This window comes from Paramormyrops kingsleyae, chromosome 24 (genome assembly GCF_048594095.1).
Source record: "Paramormyrops kingsleyae isolate MSU_618 chromosome 24, PKINGS_0.4, whole genome shotgun sequence".
NCBI lineage: Eukaryota > Metazoa > Chordata > Actinopteri > Osteoglossiformes > Mormyridae > Paramormyrops > Paramormyrops kingsleyae.
In genome coordinates this window covers 6,727,837-6,747,700 of record NC_132820.1, presented here as the reverse complement: position 1 = coordinate 6,747,700, position 19,864 = coordinate 6,727,837, and the positions used below count along the sequence as shown (strand labels likewise).

General features: G+C 44.2%; 1 protein-coding gene across 7 annotated transcripts; it reads left to right on the top strand.

Moving 5' to 3' along the window:
* Positions 1-386: 386 nt before the first annotated feature.
* Positions 387-16,706, top strand: p4ha2 (procollagen-proline, 2-oxoglutarate 4-dioxygenase (proline 4-hydroxylase), alpha polypeptide 2). 7 transcript variants are annotated; one of them, XM_072706397.1, is made up of 16 exons: positions 436-593; positions 5,144-5,254; positions 6,936-7,032; positions 7,534-7,685; positions 8,366-8,503; positions 9,485-9,724; positions 10,574-10,773; positions 11,536-11,712; positions 12,020-12,090; positions 12,196-12,295; positions 12,437-12,490; positions 13,401-13,460; positions 13,535-13,600; positions 15,398-15,466; positions 15,584-15,680; positions 16,328-16,706. In XM_072706397.1, the coding sequence occupies exons 1-16, from the start codon at positions 545-547 to the stop codon at positions 16,396-16,398; spliced, it is 1,752 nt and encodes a 583-aa protein (XP_072562498.1). In that variant the 5' UTR covers positions 436-544; the 3' UTR covers positions 16,399-16,706. The 7 variants fall into 7 exon arrangements, with proteins under 7 accessions (XP_023659250.1, XP_072562498.1, XP_023659248.1 ...); XM_023803482.2 differs by lacking the exon at positions 13,401-13,460 and having other exon boundaries at positions 387-516; XM_023803480.2 differs by lacking the exon at positions 13,535-13,600 and having other exon boundaries at positions 441-593.
* Positions 16,707-19,864: the final 3,158 nt, after the last annotated feature.

Sequence of the window (19,864 nt, the reverse complement as noted above, 5' to 3'; positions counted from 1 at the left end):
CTCTGAGGAACATCCCAAAGGTACAAACAGCATTATTGTTCCACAGAGTCCATTTCTGTACCTTAAAATGTACAGTTACCCTTGGGGGTACAGCCCCAGTGACAAGCAAAGGTACAAATTTTTATCCTTTTTTCTGAAAGTGTTGAAGAGTGGATTGATGTACGGAACGTTATTCATAGTTTTTTTAAGGTCTTATCGAGACGGTCCTCTTAAATTTGTTTGTCGTTTTATGATTTACGGATTTATTAATCTATTAATTTAACACCTTGTTAAAAACAAGAAAAAAACAACGATGCTCCGAGCTACGTGCAAAGGGTCAGCCACGCAATGTCGCTAAATGGGCGGCGCAGGAAAAACGTTGCGCATATTTTAGGAGGATTACAAAGTGATGGTTGGGACCCAGGGGGAGGGTCCATACGTGGCACCGAAGAAATCTGTGCGAATCACGGAGCCCCGTGCTAGTCCTGCACCGCGAGGTACGGTCCAGTAGGCTGCGTTTCCGAAGGAGAAGCGAAGGTAATCCGCTTTAGCCGCGTCGGGCGCGATGGGACTGGCTGACATGCGGAGTCCTGTGCTGTTACATTGTAACATTGGTACGCGGTGTACGAGTTTCTTGGAAGAAAAAAAAACTTACTCGGAAACATTGTCGCAGTTTTACAGTTGATAAGTTTCTTGATGTTAAATATACCCGTTTAGACCTGAATAGCTATCATTTATTATAATAATATAATAATAATGTTTTTCGGTATATATAAGTTTGAAATAATTTCGAAGCGAAATAATGTTTTTTGTAACATGCCTGTTAAGTAATATGCTTAACATTTAGTAAATTGTGATTGACATTGTTTTGCCTGTTTTGTCTGCATCTCGCTGATGTTCCAGCGAAATATTTGCCGACAGATACATTTGTCGTCTGTCGCGTTGTCGGTTGTTTGTAGAAATATCCCTAAGCGGACTGTCCGACCCCCCCCCCCCCATACCGTAGCCCTGTTCGGACTGCCGTGGAAGAATTACGACAGCTGCGGGAAAGTTTTTTTTTTTACATATATTTTAACACTTGGAAGTTGAAAACCAGCAGAAACGTTTGTTATTGCCTTGAAAAATTATACGTATAAGAACTTACAGTTTATTTTGTTTCCAGATTTCATACATGTATCGCCGCGCTTCTTGTATTAATATAGAAAACATCTGTACCATGTTCAGGCTACCATGGGGCCGGGGAGGGGGGGTGGCACCGTTTCAGAGTGTAGAGTAGAACCCCGTTACCTGGAAAAATGGGGGGATTGCAGATTGCACATGGAATCTGGCACATTTATTTGCAGTGTTTCGTCTCTTCTTGCTTTTCTCCAACCAGAATTATTACTACTAATTCTACACTTGTGTGTGTGTGTGTGTGTGTGTGTGTGTGTGTGTGTGGAGGGGAGGGTTCTCAAAATCTTTCTTAAGCAGCTTATGGGGACAGTGATATGCGTCATGAATGCAACTGGAAAAGGTACCAGTTAAAGTAAAAACGAGCAACAAACGTACTGAAGTAGCACGCGATATCTCTAGAATAAGTCATCAGGCAGCTGCCTTATAGGCTTGTTACAGCCAGATCAGCGTCCCAAATCAACGTGGATGACGACGAACAGTAGGTTATGTGAATGTAAAAGTAAGCGCGTAGGCGAGAGTTTGATATGGGGGGGTCTACTTACAAATTTAACTGTAAAAGTACATTTTTGGGGGGGTGGGTGGAGGAAGCCAAATTGAATATTGGGGGATATACGTGTCCCCTCCTCCAGTCCGCACCCCTGTGTGAACGCATGAGGTGAATTAAAGTTCATAGAAAAAACTGTGCTTTTAAAAATAAGTACTTGTATTAATAACTCGCCAGCAAACGGCCGTAGGTCTCTGCCCAGACAAGTCTATCCAAGCCTCGCGTGTGTAAAAGTGTTGTGCATAAATTCTTGCTCTCTTGATGAGGTGTCACTTTACATATCGTAATTTCATATGTATTATAAAACTTGAGTCTTTTGGAGTATCTGATTTTCAGTTGTTGTTATTATTATTATTATGGTTCTATAAGATTGTAGTAAATGATGGACACTTTATACCTTGGAGCATACTCTACGTCCTTGGGGGAAACCGGACAAAAATGTGCGTCAACGCATTTAATTTGACTGGAGCATTTGATGCAATAAATTTCAGGCTGTGTGGTGAAGCTTGGGTGTTTGCTTAGATTTACACGCGAACCGCAGGTGGTGATCGTGATGTCCAGCAGAATGTTTGTGAAGCGGTCAACGCTTTGGTGACTTTGGGTGCCTAGGAGGAATTCGGGAGATGTTTAATTTGGCGGCAGTTTCGGGGGAATAAAGACGAATGGTTCACATATTTTTTCCACGATACAAAAATCACCCTGGTTAATTGGATTACAAGCTGTAACATTGACTTGCAAGTACATGTTGTGGATCAGAAAGCTCAAATCCCTGAGGACCTTTGGGACCGGAGATGATCTGGCACAGTCTCCCATATTGTCCTATCGCTGAGTTCATTGTAGCAATGCGATGAACCTTGGTAATGGATACAGGACAGATAAAATGAAGTACTTAAGAAGACTTCTCTGGAACCTGTGTGCATTTTATCTAGTATTTTTGGCGAAATGAATATTTCATATTAGTCTAGAAAATTTCAATCAGAACATGCGAATATGAACAGGCTGAATTCTTTGCGATAAGGACGTGCTTGAATTTTTACCGGTAAGAAGAATCTGTGTATATCTTGGTAACACTGTATCAGCGGAACAGGCCTGAGAATTAACTGCTTTGTGTTCAGTCTGCCTGAGACTGAGGCTGCTGTAAGGTATTTGATGGAGGGAACAGCTGAGCATTCATTAATGCAAGCAGACACAGAGTGACAGGCTAGTCGGGGGTAGGATCTGACACTTGGAATGCTTTTGTTTATGCCTTGTGGGTGTGTGCAAAAAAAAAACGCAGATTTTATTAATTTATCATTTTAAGACCACAATGACATACACATGTGTGGCACAAATGCTGGGTCGTGGATGTGGATTCTGCCTTGTTTGTGGGTGTGGATTCTGCCTTGTTTGTGGGTGTGGATTCTGCAGGCTCTCTCTCCTGTGTTGTGCACGTATCACCTGGATACTCTGGCTTGCCCTCAGAAGCCAAAGACCTGCAGTTAGGCTAATCAGTGTAAAGTTCAGGGGGCTGTGTTAGGGGGGCTTTAACCTTCCCAAAATGTTTTTAGCCCCCCCAGATGAATAAATTTGTTTAAATAATATGGGGCATTTCTATAAGACCCCCCCTAAAAAGAATTAGCACCCCCTTCATAAATCTCTAGTAACACTCCTGGTAAATTCCCTGTGGTTGGTGGGGGGGGGGGGGTGACTGGCATGGGCTCCAGGTCCCCCGTGACCCAGTCCAAGTTAAGCGATTGTGATGTAGATGAATGTGACACTTCCACGGTTACGGGGTGGCAGGAATCTAGTTAGTTTAAAAAATTTGTTTAATAATTACCAAGAAAAAAGGTCAACTTGGCAATGAAACACTGTTTGTTAACCAAGTGCAGGACTACTGTGACACTGGATACTTAACAGTGAATGATGTTATACTCTTGAAATTCACTGCAAGTGAATTTGTCGACAGCCGAAATTGCATAGATTCTGTTTTTTTTCCCCCCCAAAAGAGTAACAATATCAAGTGTTATACAACTCCAGCATGCAAATCTGATAATTAAAATAAGCTCAGAGCAGTTACTGGGTGTTTATGGTGAACATCTGTGCTCGCAAAGACAGTGTGAGTCCGCTCACTTCCACTGTGTGCCTTTTATATGCCGCTAGCAAATCAGTGGTTCTTGACTCTGCGCTCAGGAATTCAGAACTCCTCTATAGCCAGAGTTTGCGTAGGCCCCAGGGTGGGGAAATTAGCCATGCACAGTTACTGATAAGAGTGCAAAGAGTTGGGGAGATGGCTATCCTTTATGGCTATCCTTTATTGCAAAATGACCTGCTTTGCCATGGCTCTGCCCCGCTGTGGTGTCATGGTTCAGGAAGGGGTCCTTTCCATCTCAGCTGGCACAGTGAGCATCTAGGTGGAAAATGCTAATCCAGGTCAACCTTGTAAGAAAACCGTATAGAGGGCCATGTGCTTCAGGCTAAATAAGATGATGTAAGGACTGAGCTGTGTTTCATTATACTTGTGGAAGACTGGAGGAATGCAGTGGTTGAAATGTAGGTAAGATTACTATGTTGCCAGAACTAAATTATCGTTGCGAAAAATTAACTAAAGTTATAAAAACTTTCATTCTTTCATCCCAAAACCAATCCCCAAACCAAACCTCATCTTCATCCCTAGTGATTAGCTCAAAAGCATCTACTAATCACCAAATAGATGGCCCGTAATGTTTTTCAAAAATGGGGCCTTTTTTTTGTGACGTGTCAATTTTTGGAGCATGTTTGCTCAGACCCAGGTGTAGCTTTTACTCTGCTTGCTGCTTGGCTGTGTGCTGCTTCCTGACATCGTCTGCAGATATTTTTCCTCAGGCATGTGTTGGCCAGCCACAATTCAACCCCGGAGTTCCACAGCCAGATTTAGCTCGAGATGGCAGTGGCTGTAGGTTACCTCAGCCAGCTGTGACCCTGGGGGAATCTATTTGAAATGATGAATGAAGATCTATGATGAATACAATGTATCAGGCATTTCTTGTTAATAAACACCTAATAATGCCACAGCACCATTGCATTCTCAACTCTGATTGGTCAGAAGGGAGATGATTGATTTCCTGTAACCACACACGTTGTCTCAGGCGAGTCAACGTAGTAAATCAAAGTTCTGTTACAGTCTTTGATTCTGACTAATGTTACGTAAAATTCCAACCATAGAAAAATTTAAAATTAAAAGAAACTAAACGGAAATGTTGAATTGTTGGTGGAAGAAAGGTGTCTAATGAATAAATGCGTGTTGGGTTGATTCTTTGTCTTCGCGGCTGTACGATTGAAAATGTATAATGCTCAGCTTGTCGTGCATTAAGCCTTACATCGACCATCTCTTTGTGTGTTTTAGGGTGCTTAGTCTTGTGGTAAATAAATATGCTACTGTGTTAAAAATAGCTGAAGGTTTTAATTTACGTTTGTGGTTTTTCTTTGCAGGCACTTCCACTTTGAAGATGATGAAGACCACGAAAAAGCATTCCCCCTTCATCTCCCTGGGCCTGTTCCTGCTCATCTCGGCCTCACGGGCAGAAATTTTCACGTCAATTGGTAATTTTGTGTTCTAGATTATGGAAGACCGTGGGGTGGGGATGAACCTCACAGACAGCCAAGATTACACAGAGTTCCAGCTAATCTTGTTAAAAAAAATTGTTACAGTGTTGTTTTTGCACGGTGAACCCGAATCATTTTGTAAGCTTTTCTTTGGAAAGTTCCCTCTGGGGTAACTTGGATGAAGATGGAATAGTCTTTGAAAACACCACTGGAGTCCCTGACTTGGATGTAAAACTCCCTTCCCTTTCCACGTTTCCTGGAAGACTTGCCACACTCTGCAGTATAACTTCAGTGGGAAACACATGGCCGAGATCTAACATCCCTTTAGACATTAGAACCCATACACAAGCGGATCAGACATTTCACTCCCCCCACATGCTGTGTGTTATCATAAGCGACTTTCTGCCAGCCCAGGTGGCTCGTATTAATATTAGGCTCGGTTTTGTAACTCATTCTTATGAAATGTGTCAGGGGGGGTGTCTCAGGGGTGGGGAGAGTTTGGTGGGGGCAAGCCCCGTTAATCGGCTGAGAGGCGCATAAAGAAAGTTTGTTGTGTGGGAAGGAGGGGGAGAGGCCTGGGTCTTGGGTCGGACAGTTTGCTCATTCTAGGGGGCACACTGTGTGTTTGTCTGTCATTCATACCGCATATGAGACCCCTCCCCCCCCAAACACCCTCCTCCGAAATCCATCCGTCATTAACCTTGAGTTTTTCCAGAAACACTTTTTTGCGGGGGTAGGTTTTCATTAAAAAAATACAGTGTTGGTACCAGGCACATAGCTATAAATTCTGGGCCCCCAGACAAAATATCACCTCGGGCCCCCCAATTATGTTATTTTATAATTCTACCTACTCAAGGGCCCCTGTAACGTGAAGGGCCCCTTGTAACGTGCAGGGCCCCTTGTAACGTGCAGGGCCCTTTGTAACGTGCAGGGTCCTTTGTAACGTGAAGGGCCCCTGTAACGTGAAGGGCCCCTTGTAACGTGCAGGGCCCCTTGTAACGTGCAGGGCCCTTTGTAACGTGCAGGGTCCTTTGTAACGTGAAGGTCCCCCTAAATCTACCAGGGTATCCATGTCCCTACTGTTCCCTTAGTTGGTACCATAGTTGATACTTGTTTTATCTGTTCTGTTCTATCAGTTGTTTGGGCTGTACTGTATCAGAAGATGTCCTGTCTTACTCCTTTGTAATGTTTACGCAACCTTTCCTCAACCCTAAAGTGGCTAAGACCTGGTCCTCACTGCATCCAGTGTGTACAGTGAGAGATTTATTACGTCGCCTGTTATTGCCAGATTGATGTCGCCCTTGAGTTCACCTTTCTGGCCACGGACAGGCAATCTGCATGATGGTTGCTATGGAATTGTTTTCCCCAGCTTTTTTCATTGCCGTGCACTTCCAAAGTCTCATGGGTTTTGTAAATATTGCGGACAGATTAAGTGAGACCGACCAAACTAGCTCAGCTTCTGCTTGAAAGCTTGAACCTGTCTTTGTTTGGCATATGGCAAAATTATCACCGTCAGCCAGGGAAAACAGTAGAAAAAAACAGCTGTTAAATAACTGGAAGATTCCTTAAAGTAAATATGTATGTTTGTCTGTTGTGTTGTTGTAAGTCAGACTATTGCCAGCTGTTTCAGGGGAAAGTATCACAATTTTATTTCCTTTTTTTCCGTGTCATACCTTAGGACAAATGACAGACTTGATATATACGGAGAAGGAGTTGGTTCAGTCCCTGAAGGAGTACATCCAAGCCGAGGAGTCGAAGCTAGCGGCTGTCAAGAGGTAGCTGTGCTCGATGTCGTCTGCACATGTGGGAGCTGCTCGTCGAGGGTCTTCCTGGAAGAGGTGGAAAGTCCCGAAATTATAAATCCAGATCAAGGTTTTGGTTCAGCCGACCGCTTGAGTGTAAAGAGTCGCAGTCACAGAGTAACTCAACTGGTTAAAACAAAATCTTGGTCTGGATTTGCACTTTCTGGACCTGAACTTTCCACCTTTTCTGGGCCCGTGATATTTGTCCAGCTGTTATTGGAAGAAGTGAGAAGCAGAAGTGAGAAGCAGAAATGGGAGATGTTCCATCAGGGAGTGGTAGATGTGGAGCGTAGACCTCTTGGTCTATGAGTTCCTTTAAAGATGTGTATATATAGAAAATGTATTCGTAGCTAATGGTTAATTAATTAAAATGTTGTTTTTAAATATGTATGTTAAGTCAGAGTCTAATAGATACTGGAGCAGATTTTGTGTGATTGTGACAGTCACGCGCCTCTTTCCGTTTGACTTAATCAGCTGGGCCAGTAAGTTAGACAGGCTGACACGAATGTCCACCTCGGACCCCGAGGGCTACCTGGCACACCCCGTCAACGCCTACAAGCTGGTGAAGAGGCTCAACACCGAGTGGTCCGACCTGGAGAGCTTGGTGCTCCAGAATCCATCTGACGGTATGGTGCTAAGATGCCCTTCGGTTTGGGGAGGGGGCAGGGAGGGGGGTCCTTAAGCGCCACCACTTTGGCGAGAATAGTGACAGGCCTGGACACAAGCGCTCACATCTGTTTGACCTCCTGCCTACTCAGCAGCCTGCGAACCAGCTGCTGATACTGTAGCTGTTTACTCTAAGCTTTTGTCTCCTGCTGTCTCTCTCGACATCGTAGCTTCACGTTACCCTTTTCCAGTATGGCGGCACATTTTCCCTCTCATTTACCTTCTCGCCTTCATCAGTCTCCGCTGCCGTCTGGCCGTAAATATTTACCTTAGTCGGTATAGTGAAAATATCACAATAGGTCACTTTAGCTTGAATGCAAAAGTCACACTTACGCACAAAATTTAGGAGCGCGGGTATAATTCCCATGCTATGTAAACGACCTGCATACACTGGCTCTAAAACCGTGCTTCTCAGGGACAGTTCACATTTTTGCTCCCTCCCAGCTCCCAGGGAATTGTGAGGGAGCAAAAATGTGGACCGTCTGTGGGTTCCCAAGGACTGGTGTGACAATCACTGCTCTAAAAACACATTTTTAACAACACCGAATACAGTGCTCTTTACAAGCAGGTGTTTAATACAGAATATTCAGCTCTTCCTGCGGAGGTATGCTCTGTATTTATCGATAATCCGTTTGTTCAGGGTTTATCGCCAACATGTCGGTGCACCGACAGTACTTCCCTGACGAGGAGGATGAAAAGGGTGCAGCTAAGGCCCTCATGCGCCTGCAGGACACGTACAAGCTGGACTCTGAGAGTTTCTCCAAGGGAAAGCTGCCAGGTAATCGGGGGAGAGGGCCACTATGAGTCAGCTGGTGCCTGCGGAGGAGTTCCGTGGAGTAGTTCCAAGTACCGTATGTCTTGGATTAGAGGAGCACGCCAAATGCACTTCCAAGTCTCACAGAATCTGCTTGTTGAAACCATTTTTGTGGCTTGTGTGGTTGCAAGCATATTAGAATGTTTGTCAGGCAAAGGTTTTCTCTAGAAATATAGGAAACGGGGGGGGGGCTTAGTACTTTAGTACGGAAGAAGTACGCTTCATAAAATGCTTGTGGGATTTAGATTTAAAGTAAGCAGGAAATAATTCATGGGGAGATGTGAAATATATTTCAGTTGGGATTTTTTTTATTGCTACAAAGTCATGGTGACATCTAATACTGAATTTATGGGTTAATAGTACTGATCAAAATAGAACAGATACTATTTATTAACAGCATGGTTTTCGTTGGCACTGTATGAACACAGGTCTAAATTACAGCACAGCCATGATTTAAAGATTTTAATACATTTGTTGCACTTAGTACAATACTGTTAAATAGACCTCATTGCGTTATGGGTGGAATCAGTACATATTTCATATTAATTAATGCTGTATTTATAATATGTCAAGTCATTTATTTATGTAGCACATTTAAAAACAACAGTTGACCCAAAGTACTTTCCAGTTTAGAAAGAATTAATTAACAAATACTACATACAGTAAAAAGTATAAATAAAACATGGATAGCATAGTAAAATATAAAACATAGAAATAAAATGACATGAAAATGTGTGTACAGGGAATAAGAAAATTGAAATTAAAGGAAATATAAAGCAATAGGCAACAGAAAAAAGAAGAGGGTAATTGAAATAAATTAAGTGTTATTAAAATGAAATTGAAAGTAACTTCAGAGTGGACTTGAGAAAACAGTAGGAGAACCTCAAGCGGAGTTGAGAGCAAGAGAAAAAAGGTGGGTCCTTAAAGTACCGCCTCCATCCTCAGGGGTGCGCTATAACAGCCAGCTGACGGTGGACGACTGCTACGACATGGGCAAGACGGCCTACAACGATGTAGACTACTACCATTCGGTGCTGTGGATGCAGCAGGCGCTGCGGCAGCTGGATGCGGGGGAGGAGGCGCTGGTCTCCAAGGCCGACGTGCTGGACTACCTCAGCTACTCCGTCTACCAGATGGGCGACCTGCAGCGGGCCGTGGAGCTGACCCGGCGCTTGGTGGCCCTGGGTACGCGGTCCTCACCCCCCCTGACCCTAGCGTGGGGCTTATCTCTGCGAGTTTCCTTTTGTATTCATTCATCTGACGCTTTTATCCAACGCGACTCACAGCAGAGGGAAGGGCTACAATCACTATGCATGTACCCTGGGATTCGAACCTGTGACCTTTGCATTGTTAGCACAGAATTCTACTTGTCGAGCTAAAAGGTCCTTTTGCCCCCTCCCCCTAACCAATGTGTTCCCTTTTTACTGTTTTCCTGCACCCCCCCCTCCCCTTTGTCCTCTGTCTCCCCCCTTTGACCTGCTGATTTGCCTGCCTAAGGAGCAGAGTGTCTGCAAAGCCCTCTGGCCGTCTATTGGCTGCAGTTTATAGCACCAGGACACCAAGGGTGTAATCATTGTCTAAAGGGTGTAATTGGGTGTAGGCTATTTTTCCATTTAGCTTTACCTAAAGTTGTGCATGGAGGGCCCTGTTTGAGAGGCGGGAGACACTGAAAAAGAGTTTTTCCTTCCTGTACTCCACCCTGAATGGCGCTCTGAGCGATCCCACGGAATGACATTATTGGGCTGCGGAATTTAATTTTAGCCCTCGGTGGAAATGCTGCGGGTTGTGCGGAACATTAGGGAGCCGCAGTAATATTAGTTACGTATATTTTTTGAGGCATATTTTTTTATGTATACGTCTCTTTGCATCATTTAAAATTTTATTTAAAATATCCAGATTTATTAATTTTTTAAAAATTCTTTAATGCATAAGGTTTTAGTAATTGTTCCAAGTATTGCAACACCAGGGGTTGCTGCAAGAGGGCGCCATACACTGTAATCTGACAAAGTTTTTTTTTCCCGCTTTCATTAACAGATCCCAGCCACCAGAGGGCGGGTGGAAACCTGCACTATTTTGAGAAGCTGCTTCAGAAAGAGCTGAGGGAGAGCGAGAGGGCCAAGCCGAACCCTTCCGAGGAGAGGCCAATTCAGCTGGGTACCTACGACCGGCCCCTGGACTACCTGCCCGAGAGAGAGACGTACGAAGCCCTGTGTCGCGGAGAGGGTATCAAACTGGTGAGCGTCTGAAAGAAGGGGGGCCCCTAGAGGCAGGGCTGCCCCAAGGCATGAGCGATCCAAACGGCTGCTTAGGCTCCAGCGGCCACCAGGGGGCGCCCTATCTGATCAGCCTATCTGAATGAGAAGGAGGATGACAAACAATAACTAGGTTAAATCAAATGTTGCTTAGCGCCCCGAAAAGGGTTGGGCCAGCCAATTAGCTTTCACTAGTAGAGCAATAGCAAGTTTCGAAAATAATTGGAACCAGTTTTAAGTCATACTAAGCTCACACACATGTTTCTACTTACGGGTGAGGAATCCCCTGCAAGCAGAAACTCATTGTCATTTAAGCACATTTTTATGAATTACTCATTTAATTCTATTATGCAAATGTTTTTTCCAGTCACTATTTTCCAAGATGTTTTTACTAAATTAGAGGCAGTTCTAGAATGTTTAACGAATGCCAATGCAGAGCAATGCAGAGCAGCTTATCTTACAGCTGTTAGGCAATCTATTGAAGTCTGCATGTTTTACGTTTTTAGGTTGTTTGTGAATTTACATGTCCGTTTGTTTGTTTGTTTGTTTGTTTGTTTGTTTATCTCTCTGATTTCTTATTTATTTGATGATTTTTGCTATATATAATGAATGTGGCCCGAGTAGCTTGCATGACATGCTACTCTGTGCTCAATGGTTGGAGCGTGACTGTCTTGCGACAGCGGGTCCGGTGCCGAGGTGGCACGGTCTGTAAAACAGCCTCAACTGACCCCAGATCGTCTGCAGACCCCCGCGAGGCGCAGCCGGCTCTTCTGCCGCTACAACGACGGCAACCGGAACCCGCGGCTGCTGCTGGCTCCCATGAAGCAGGAGGACGAGTGGGACAACCCACACATCGTGCGTTTCCTGGACACGCTGTCCGACGCAGAGATAGAGAAGATCAAAGAGCTGGCCAAACCCCGGGTTAGCCTGCAGGGGGCGCTAGGCATCTTTTTGCCAACCTGACTAAGACTCTTTTCTGGGTAGCATAATTAAATTTTAGTGTAATCAATTTTACTTTATTGGACTGTATGGTTCCTAGGTAGGTAACCTCCAGGATCGGGGGGGGGGGGGGTTAAAGATGCCTTTTAAGATGGGTCTTTAAATTCCACCCTTAAATTGTCCATTGTGTATTTGTGCATGTGCCATGTGCTGGTCTGGCAACCAGCCTTGTACGATATGCTTCCTGGGATAGTCTTCCTCATTGCTTTATTGCTTTTTCCCTCGAAAGCTTGCAAGAGCAACTGTTAGGGACCCAAAGACTGGAGTTCTGACTGTGGCCCAATACAGGATATCCAAAAGGTAAGCGATAGCAGTCCTGCTGATGCTATTTCGTCCTTAGTGCGTTGTAGTTGCTGCCATGATGTCGGTATGGTCGGAGTTGTGAGTCTCATTTCCGGTCTCTAGTGCCTGGCTAGAAGGAGATGTGGACCCCGTGATTGCACGTGTCAACCAGAGAATCGAAGATATCACCGGCCTCTCAGTGGCCACAGCGGAACTCCTGCAGGTATCTCCCATCATGCTCGGCATGATGTCATAAAGCAGAGGATTCCAGCTGAGATGACCTCAGCAGGGCGTTGCTAAGCAACCTCACGTCCTAAAGTTGTAGCTTCTTAGTTTATATTCTGTATGTTTTTTTGCCAAACAGGTCGCAAACTACGGGGTTGGAGGCCAATATGAGCCACACTTTGATTTCTCGAGGGTAAGTGAGAGGTTTAATGAGATGCGGAGATGTTTAGAGAGTACTTTGTGTTTTATACATCTCTTAATATACATATAATGTGAACATGTACTTCTGTATGGTAAGTCAGCATTTAAGTCTGAAATGGTGAAACGTTTTTATTGTAACGGCCTGTGATTTTTTACGTATAGCCTTTACCACATGCAGTGTGACCAACATTTTACTACAATGTGTCTAATCACTGTGAAGATGTTTCAGTATAAGAATTCTTAAATGTGCTCTGGTAAACATTAATGGCTAACGCTTGTTGTTTCTCTATTTCCATTGGTCAAAAAATCATATGTAAACTTACCAAGTTAATAAATATTCCCCAAATTTGAATATTGCAGTTTTTTCTCCAGTTTATACCACATATACAGCCCACATTATGGTCATTAATCATTAGTGAATTTGAACAAAGATCTACCAAAGTATATTCAAAAGAATGTTGTATTTGATTACACTTATCCACCGTGTCTAAATACAGACGCTCCCCAGGTTACGATGGTCCATGTTACGATAAAAGTTATATGAGATATTCAGCACTTTATTATAAAATAGGCTTTGTGTTAATGATTTTGCCCAACTGTAGACTAATGTAAGTGTTCTAAGCATGTTTAAGGTTGGCTAGGCTATGACGTTTGTTAGGTTAGACGTACTATTTTAAAATGCATTTTTGCCTTACGATATTTTTGCTTTACAGTAGGTTTATCGGAACGTAACCCCATCGTAATGTGGGCAGTGTTGTGTATATATTCCTGTATCTATCAAAGAAGGACACCTGCTGAATTGGCTCCACCCAAAAGCAGCAGGTTTCTTTGCTGGGGATTTTCGAGCAGGAGGGGGGGTGGTGATCAAAGACCTGGCGTAAATATACACCCCTCTGTTACAGCGTCCTTTTGACAGCGTGTTCAGGACCGATGGAAATAGGCTTGCAACCTATCTGAACTACGTAAGTACGTGCGCGGGCCGGACGCGGACTCGCCACCGCTTCCTTCCATTTATTCTGCAATTTTATCTTCATAGAAAGATGAGCCTGATGCTTTCAAATCATTAGGGACTGGAAATCGCGTGGCTACTTTTTTAAACTATGTAAGTATTTTTGCGGAAAGTCGACGGTTGATTTTTGTGTCTACGGGGGAAAACCATGGCTGTTTTCAGCCATGGGGGGGCGGGGAGATGTGCGCCCCCCCAATATTTGGCTTCATTGGCTCCCCCCCCCAAAAAAAAAATATATATTTCCATTTAAAAGATAAAGTTGTGTCCCCTCCCAATATCAAACTCTGTCTTAGGCCCTTGGCTATATTCTCATAGTCTTTTCAATATTGCACTTTAATTGACTGATCTTCTCGTATGAATTCCTCCATTGCAAAAGACGGGGTTACGGTAAAATTAACAGCTCCAACGCCGTGATGCGGAGGAATGAAAAGAACCGCAACACGCTGGGTGATTTAGTGCGCATCCGAGAGGTGCATGCGTCAGTCAATTTCAGTACATATTGCGGAAATCGCTTGTGCGGACGTCGTGAGCGTTTTAAAACAGAGCGAAAGCCTGACAGTGATGCATTATGGGAAAGGGAGCATGAGGCAGATGTTACGGTTACTGATGGGGCCAGATTTTCAAGGACATATTTTTTGCAGCCAAATCTGGAACGACTTTGTGACGAGCTGTATGTGTTTAGTCAGCAGGGCCACGGATACCCTGGCAGATTCAAGAGCTCTTGAATGTGTTAAATTATATGTAAAATTTGGGGGAGGGAAACTCAGTGCACTGTAGACAGTCATCACAGGCCAGACAGTAAAGCCAGTAGTGTTGAGCCAGATAGAAACAGTGCCAGGTTTTTGCTGATTGTCGCTGTTTTTAAAACTGCCGCCTTTCACCGTATTTTGTTTTTGTTTCGTTTTTCCTGCACACACCTGCTCCTCCTTCGTTTCATGTAGATGTTCGCTAGCTCGTGGGAGTTTTACTTACGCAAAAATGTGGGCAGAAAGAAAAATGATCGGTTCAGAGAGTTGTCCAATCAGATTGTAGAGGATGTGGGTCTATGCAACTAGAGAAGGCAGGACCAACCAATCAGAACATTTTTGTGTAAAACTCCCACAAGCTGTTCACTACATGTTGGGTTTGGCTTATCTTTCTTTTATGCCAGTTTCCTTGTTATTTTTGGCTCTGGGCTTTTTGAGTTTTTCTTTCGATTTCTATCATAGATACAAACAATGTTTCTGTTTCTTGTAAATCACAAGAACAAAGCAGGATTTGTTGCCGTTACTGGGAATTTGTAACTGGAAAGAGAAAAACCTACCCAAGTAGTACTTTTACTATTGGACAGCATTAGGTCTAGCAGCCCAAACCAGTGTTTCCCAATCCAGTCCTCATGGACCCACAGATTGTCCATGTTTTTGCTCCCTCCCAGCCCCCTGCCAGACGGTCCACATTTTTGCTCCCTCCCAGCCCCCTGCCAGACGGTCCACAGTTTTGCTCCCTCCCAGCCCCCTGCCAGAAGGTCCACATTTTTGCTCCCTCCCAGCCCCCTGCCAGACGGTCCACATTTTTGCTCCCTCCCAGCCCCCTGCCAGACGGTCCACAGTTTTGCTCCCTCCCAGCCCCCTGCCAGACAGTCCACATTTTTGCTCCCTCCCAGCCCCCTGCCAGACAGTCCACATTTTTGCTCCCTCTCAGCCCCCTGCCAGACGGTCCACAGTTTTGCTCCCTCCCAGCCCCCTGCCAGACGGTCCACATTTTTGCTCCCTCCCAGCCCCCTGCCAGACGGTCCACATTTTTGCTCCCTCCCAGCTCCCAGTAAGGTGGCCCATCTGTGGGTCCCCAAGGACCAGATTGGGGAACACTGGCCTAAACCATATCATTTGACGCATCGCTGTTTCCTGGCAGATGAGTGACGTGGAAGCCGGGGGGGCCACGGTGTTCCCAGACTTTGGTGCTGCCATCTTGCCCCGGAAGGTAAGCGCTACACTGCCCCATTACTCCACCAGTCCATCCACGGCAAGAGACCAAGGTCTTGCCTAACCCTCAGTGTCCCCCCCCAGCTCAACACTCCCTGTGCTCCTCCTTCCACAGGGGACTGCAGTCTTCTGGTACAACCTGTTCCGAAGTGGGGAAGGGGACTATAGGACCAGACATGCAGCCTGTCCTGTACTCGTAGGAAGTAAATGGGGTATGTAGGCCTGGCTCTAACCCAAACCCTAAATGGGGTATGTAGGCCTAGCTCTAACCCAAACCCTAAATGGGGTATGTAGGCCTGGCTCTAACCCAAACCCTAAATGGGGTATGTAGGCCTGGCTCTAACCCAAACCCTAAATGGGGTATGTAGGCCTGGCTCTAACCCTAACCCTAAATGGGGTATGTAGGCCTGGCTCTAACCCTAACTCTAAATGGGGTATGTAGGCCTGGCTCTAACCCTAACCCTAAATGGGGTATGTAGGCCTCGCTCTGCGGCTCACTGTCCCTCTGCCATCCAGGCCCTGATTTATATCATTATTGGAAGGTGGGCAAGTACATTCTGTGGAGTATTTGGCCCCATCGTTCAGCCTGTATCTCAGAACTGGGGCAAAAGCCGTCCTGGTTTAGAATGAACTGATTCTATTGATTTCACCATGTATTTTTGTTATAAAACAGAAAAGTAAAGTCTAACAAGTCTACTACCGTAGCTTGTAATGGGGCATGACATAAGGCATTAAAACGACATGGTGCAGCTTGGCTTTGGCCCCCTGCAGAAATTACCCACCCAGGTCCGCCGCAGGCTGAGATGTTTGCCCGCCCGTGAGACACAGCGTCTTCCTCTCTCTCTCTCCTCTCTCTCAGTCTCGAACAAGTGGTTCCACGAGCGAGGACAGGAGTTCCGAAGGCCGTGCGGCTTGACGGAAGTGGACTGAGCCCCTCCCCTCCTCGCCCCTGATCCTTCTATCCTCACAGGCCATGAAATTTAGAATTGTGCGAACGCCCCCAATGAGCTGACTCCTTGAACCGTGAAAGAGCTCCCCCTACAGTCTGTGGTACTCAGTGCTTCTGGGCACTAGTGTCCCGTTTGCAGAAACTGATCAAAATATAAACTTTCATTCCAATATATTCTGATATATTCTGGCCGTTGTATTTATAACACAGATAAATTATTACACTGTGCAAATGTTCATGACATTTCATGGTGATTTTTTAAATAAATGTTGGTTTTGATACAATGCAATACCTGTGTGTCTCTGTCTGACGTATTCATTTATTTATTAATTCTCAATTTATCAAGTCTCAATTTATTTTACACAGTGGCACATATGCTCAGAATCTAAGACGCTGAGCATGTCAGTTTGTTTGGTGGCAGAATTGGTAAAGTGGCAGACTAAAGGCAGCACTAACATCCCTCGCGAACAATCCAGCTCGAAGGATGTTGGTTCTACTTACCAGCATCGACAGAGTAATTTCACCGTTGGGTTCTCGAGCGAGTCCCTTAACTTCCAACTGCTCCAGAAATAAAAGCGTCTGCTAATCAAATAAAATGTAAATGTGAGTATATTAGTAGCTTATAAAACATAATATTCTTCTGATCTAGGGAGTGACTGACTATTATCATAGATTCTACCCCTGTAATTTATAACTGAATTATAACCTGTGTGTGATGGCTTAGGGGCTACACCAGACACCCAAACTGGTATAACTGCCAAGCCAGAAAAACCAGCTGACAGGTGACAGGCCAGTTTCTCACTGTGTGTTAATGCTGGCCCATATACATACATACATACATACACACACACACACACACACACACACACACACACGTATGCTGTAGCTCTGAAAATTTAGCTGTGGTCTTCTCCAGAGGTTTCCAAATGTCCTCCACAATGTAATAAAAGGCTGTTTTTTCTGACGTTGTGGGGGCTATTTTTCAGGTCTCCACAAAGACCTGTGAATGCAATGAAGTAAAAATGCCAAAAGTCTGGTATTTTGTTTGGTTACTTATGGTTAAGGTTAGGGCTGGGTAGGGTTAAGAGTTATATTCTCCATTCACACATAGTGGCAACTGTGCTGTCATGCCCTGCTCGTCCGATCCCCCGTGTGTCACACCCCCTTGTTACCTCGTGTGGAATCCCCGTGTGTTCAGCTGTTTCCAGTTGATGTCATTAGTCCTGTGTATTTATGTCTGTGTTTCAGTTTGTTTGCCCAGTCCGGTAATTGTAATGTCATTCAACGTTCTTGCGTGTTTCCCTGTGTACGATCCAGAATAATCCCCGTGATCCTTGACTTCCTGGATTCCAGCTCCTGTTTCCCCGCTCCGTGCATCGTGACATGCCTATAGTTTGTTTACAGTACAAACAAAGAAGTTCATCGCCATACAGTGTGTCGCATCACGAAATGTACATAAAAGATTTAGACATATGATAATAATGTACAGTATTAAAAAAACACATTTTCGAAATTACTGTATTGTTTTTGACTGGTACTTAATGTTAATTGTTTCGTTTTTTTGTAGTTCTTTTCCATGTCTTGGCGTCATTCGAGCAACCAGCCCGCCAACAAGCCTATGCTCAGTTGTACTGTTTTATTTAATTTAGCATTATTTGTGTATAATTAAGGTTATTTTAATTTAAGTCTATATTCTTGGTCACAGAAAAAAACTAATAAAATTGAAAAAGTTCAGTGTTTCTGAGGTTTGAACGAATTATTTGTATTTACATTATTTTAAAAGGGAAAAATTGATTCAGGTCGCGAACTTTTTGGGTCATGAACTGAGTCCTGGAACGAATTAAGTTCGTGAGCCAAGGTACCACTGTATATAAAAAATATACACACACAGCTCTGGAAGAAACCACATTTCTCAAGTTATGGGCCTATGGGACACTACAGTCTGGCTTCCCTGCTTCTCATTGCTGAAGGGCTTCTTCCTCGCTTAAATAAACACAACAAAAAACAAACATGACCTATTTGCCATTTGCACAAGGACAGATACGCTGGAATGCTTCTCTTTGTCAGCTTGAGGGTGACAGTGTGGGATCAGCTAACATGCGGTGCCCCTGGAGCTGGGGGTTATGGGCCTTGATCAAGGGCCTACAGACATGTGACTGTGGGTGGGGATGCTGTAAAGTGCTTTGGGACAATGTAATGTTGTGATAATGCGCTATACAAAAATAAATTTGTTGTTGTTGTTGTTGTTCTGCTGAGGACGGGGCTCAAACTGGTCTATTAATCTGTTGATCACAAGCATAGAGACTTATAGCCTTCTGAGCCATTCACTGCCCTTCTGTGATTGTTGCCAGAGAAAAGTGGCAGGTCTTCAATCCTGCTTCTAGGAGCCTGATACCAACTGTCTTAGCAGTGCACTTCACCTGCACTTAATGTTTCTCATTCCTTTTGAAGGTCACTTGACGTCATCCTCCGATCCATGTCAGATAAGTTGACGGTCATCTCTGGCATTAGAATGCCGCTTCCGCCCTTTTACTTGACTGGTTTCTGGTCATTCCCAGTATCTCCTGCTTCACCTTGTTCTTGTATTATGCTGTCTTAGAAAGTTTGAGGCTGAAAGCAGCCTGGCTCGCAGAGAGTGGTCTCTTAATTTTTTCCAGAGCTATGTATACATCCGCAGGCAAACCCAGAGTGTGCCTGTTTGCGGCAGATCTGAGGTGTGTTCAGACAGGCTCTGCATGCTGAGACTGAGGGATAAGGTTAATCTGAACATTTCCATGTGCGATGATGAAATTCTTGTTAAGGATTCTGCCCGAGTTTCCATTTTATATCCACCAATTAAGCGTCGCACATTTAATCGTAAACAGCCACGTGTTGCCAGAAAATCTATTTGATTCGATGAAGAGTTAAAACGGTTTACAGGGAGGCAAGTCCGCAGAAGGCTGATCTTCTGCTGCAGACTCATTCACAAAAGAGCAGCAGAGTGAAGATCTCAAGCTTGTTTGATGTTAATGTTTAATGTGAGGTCAGGCCAGATATATGCCTCTGGATGCCATGGACTGTCATGTAGCATGAAGACATTCAGAGTGACGTGGCGTTTTGGATCATTCATTATCATTCTTTACATAGTTTACATGTTAATGTCTTGTAAGAAAACTATTTGGAAACAATACATTTTCCACAGATTAGGATTAAACAAAACTGATACTGAGTTTAAATCAAACTTAGTACATTTAGTACTTGGTTTTAGTCATGGCTGAAAAACACTCCTTTTAGACTAAATATAGTGTAGCTTCTTCATCAGTTATATTGTCTATTTTCTTGATAATTATTCAGTACATTGTGAGAGTTCTGCGGGTTCGAATCAAGGCATTTCCTGCATCTTTAATCTGTTGCGGTCTCCAGTCTGCAAACTGAATCTAGACACTTCATCACAAGAGACTTTTTTTT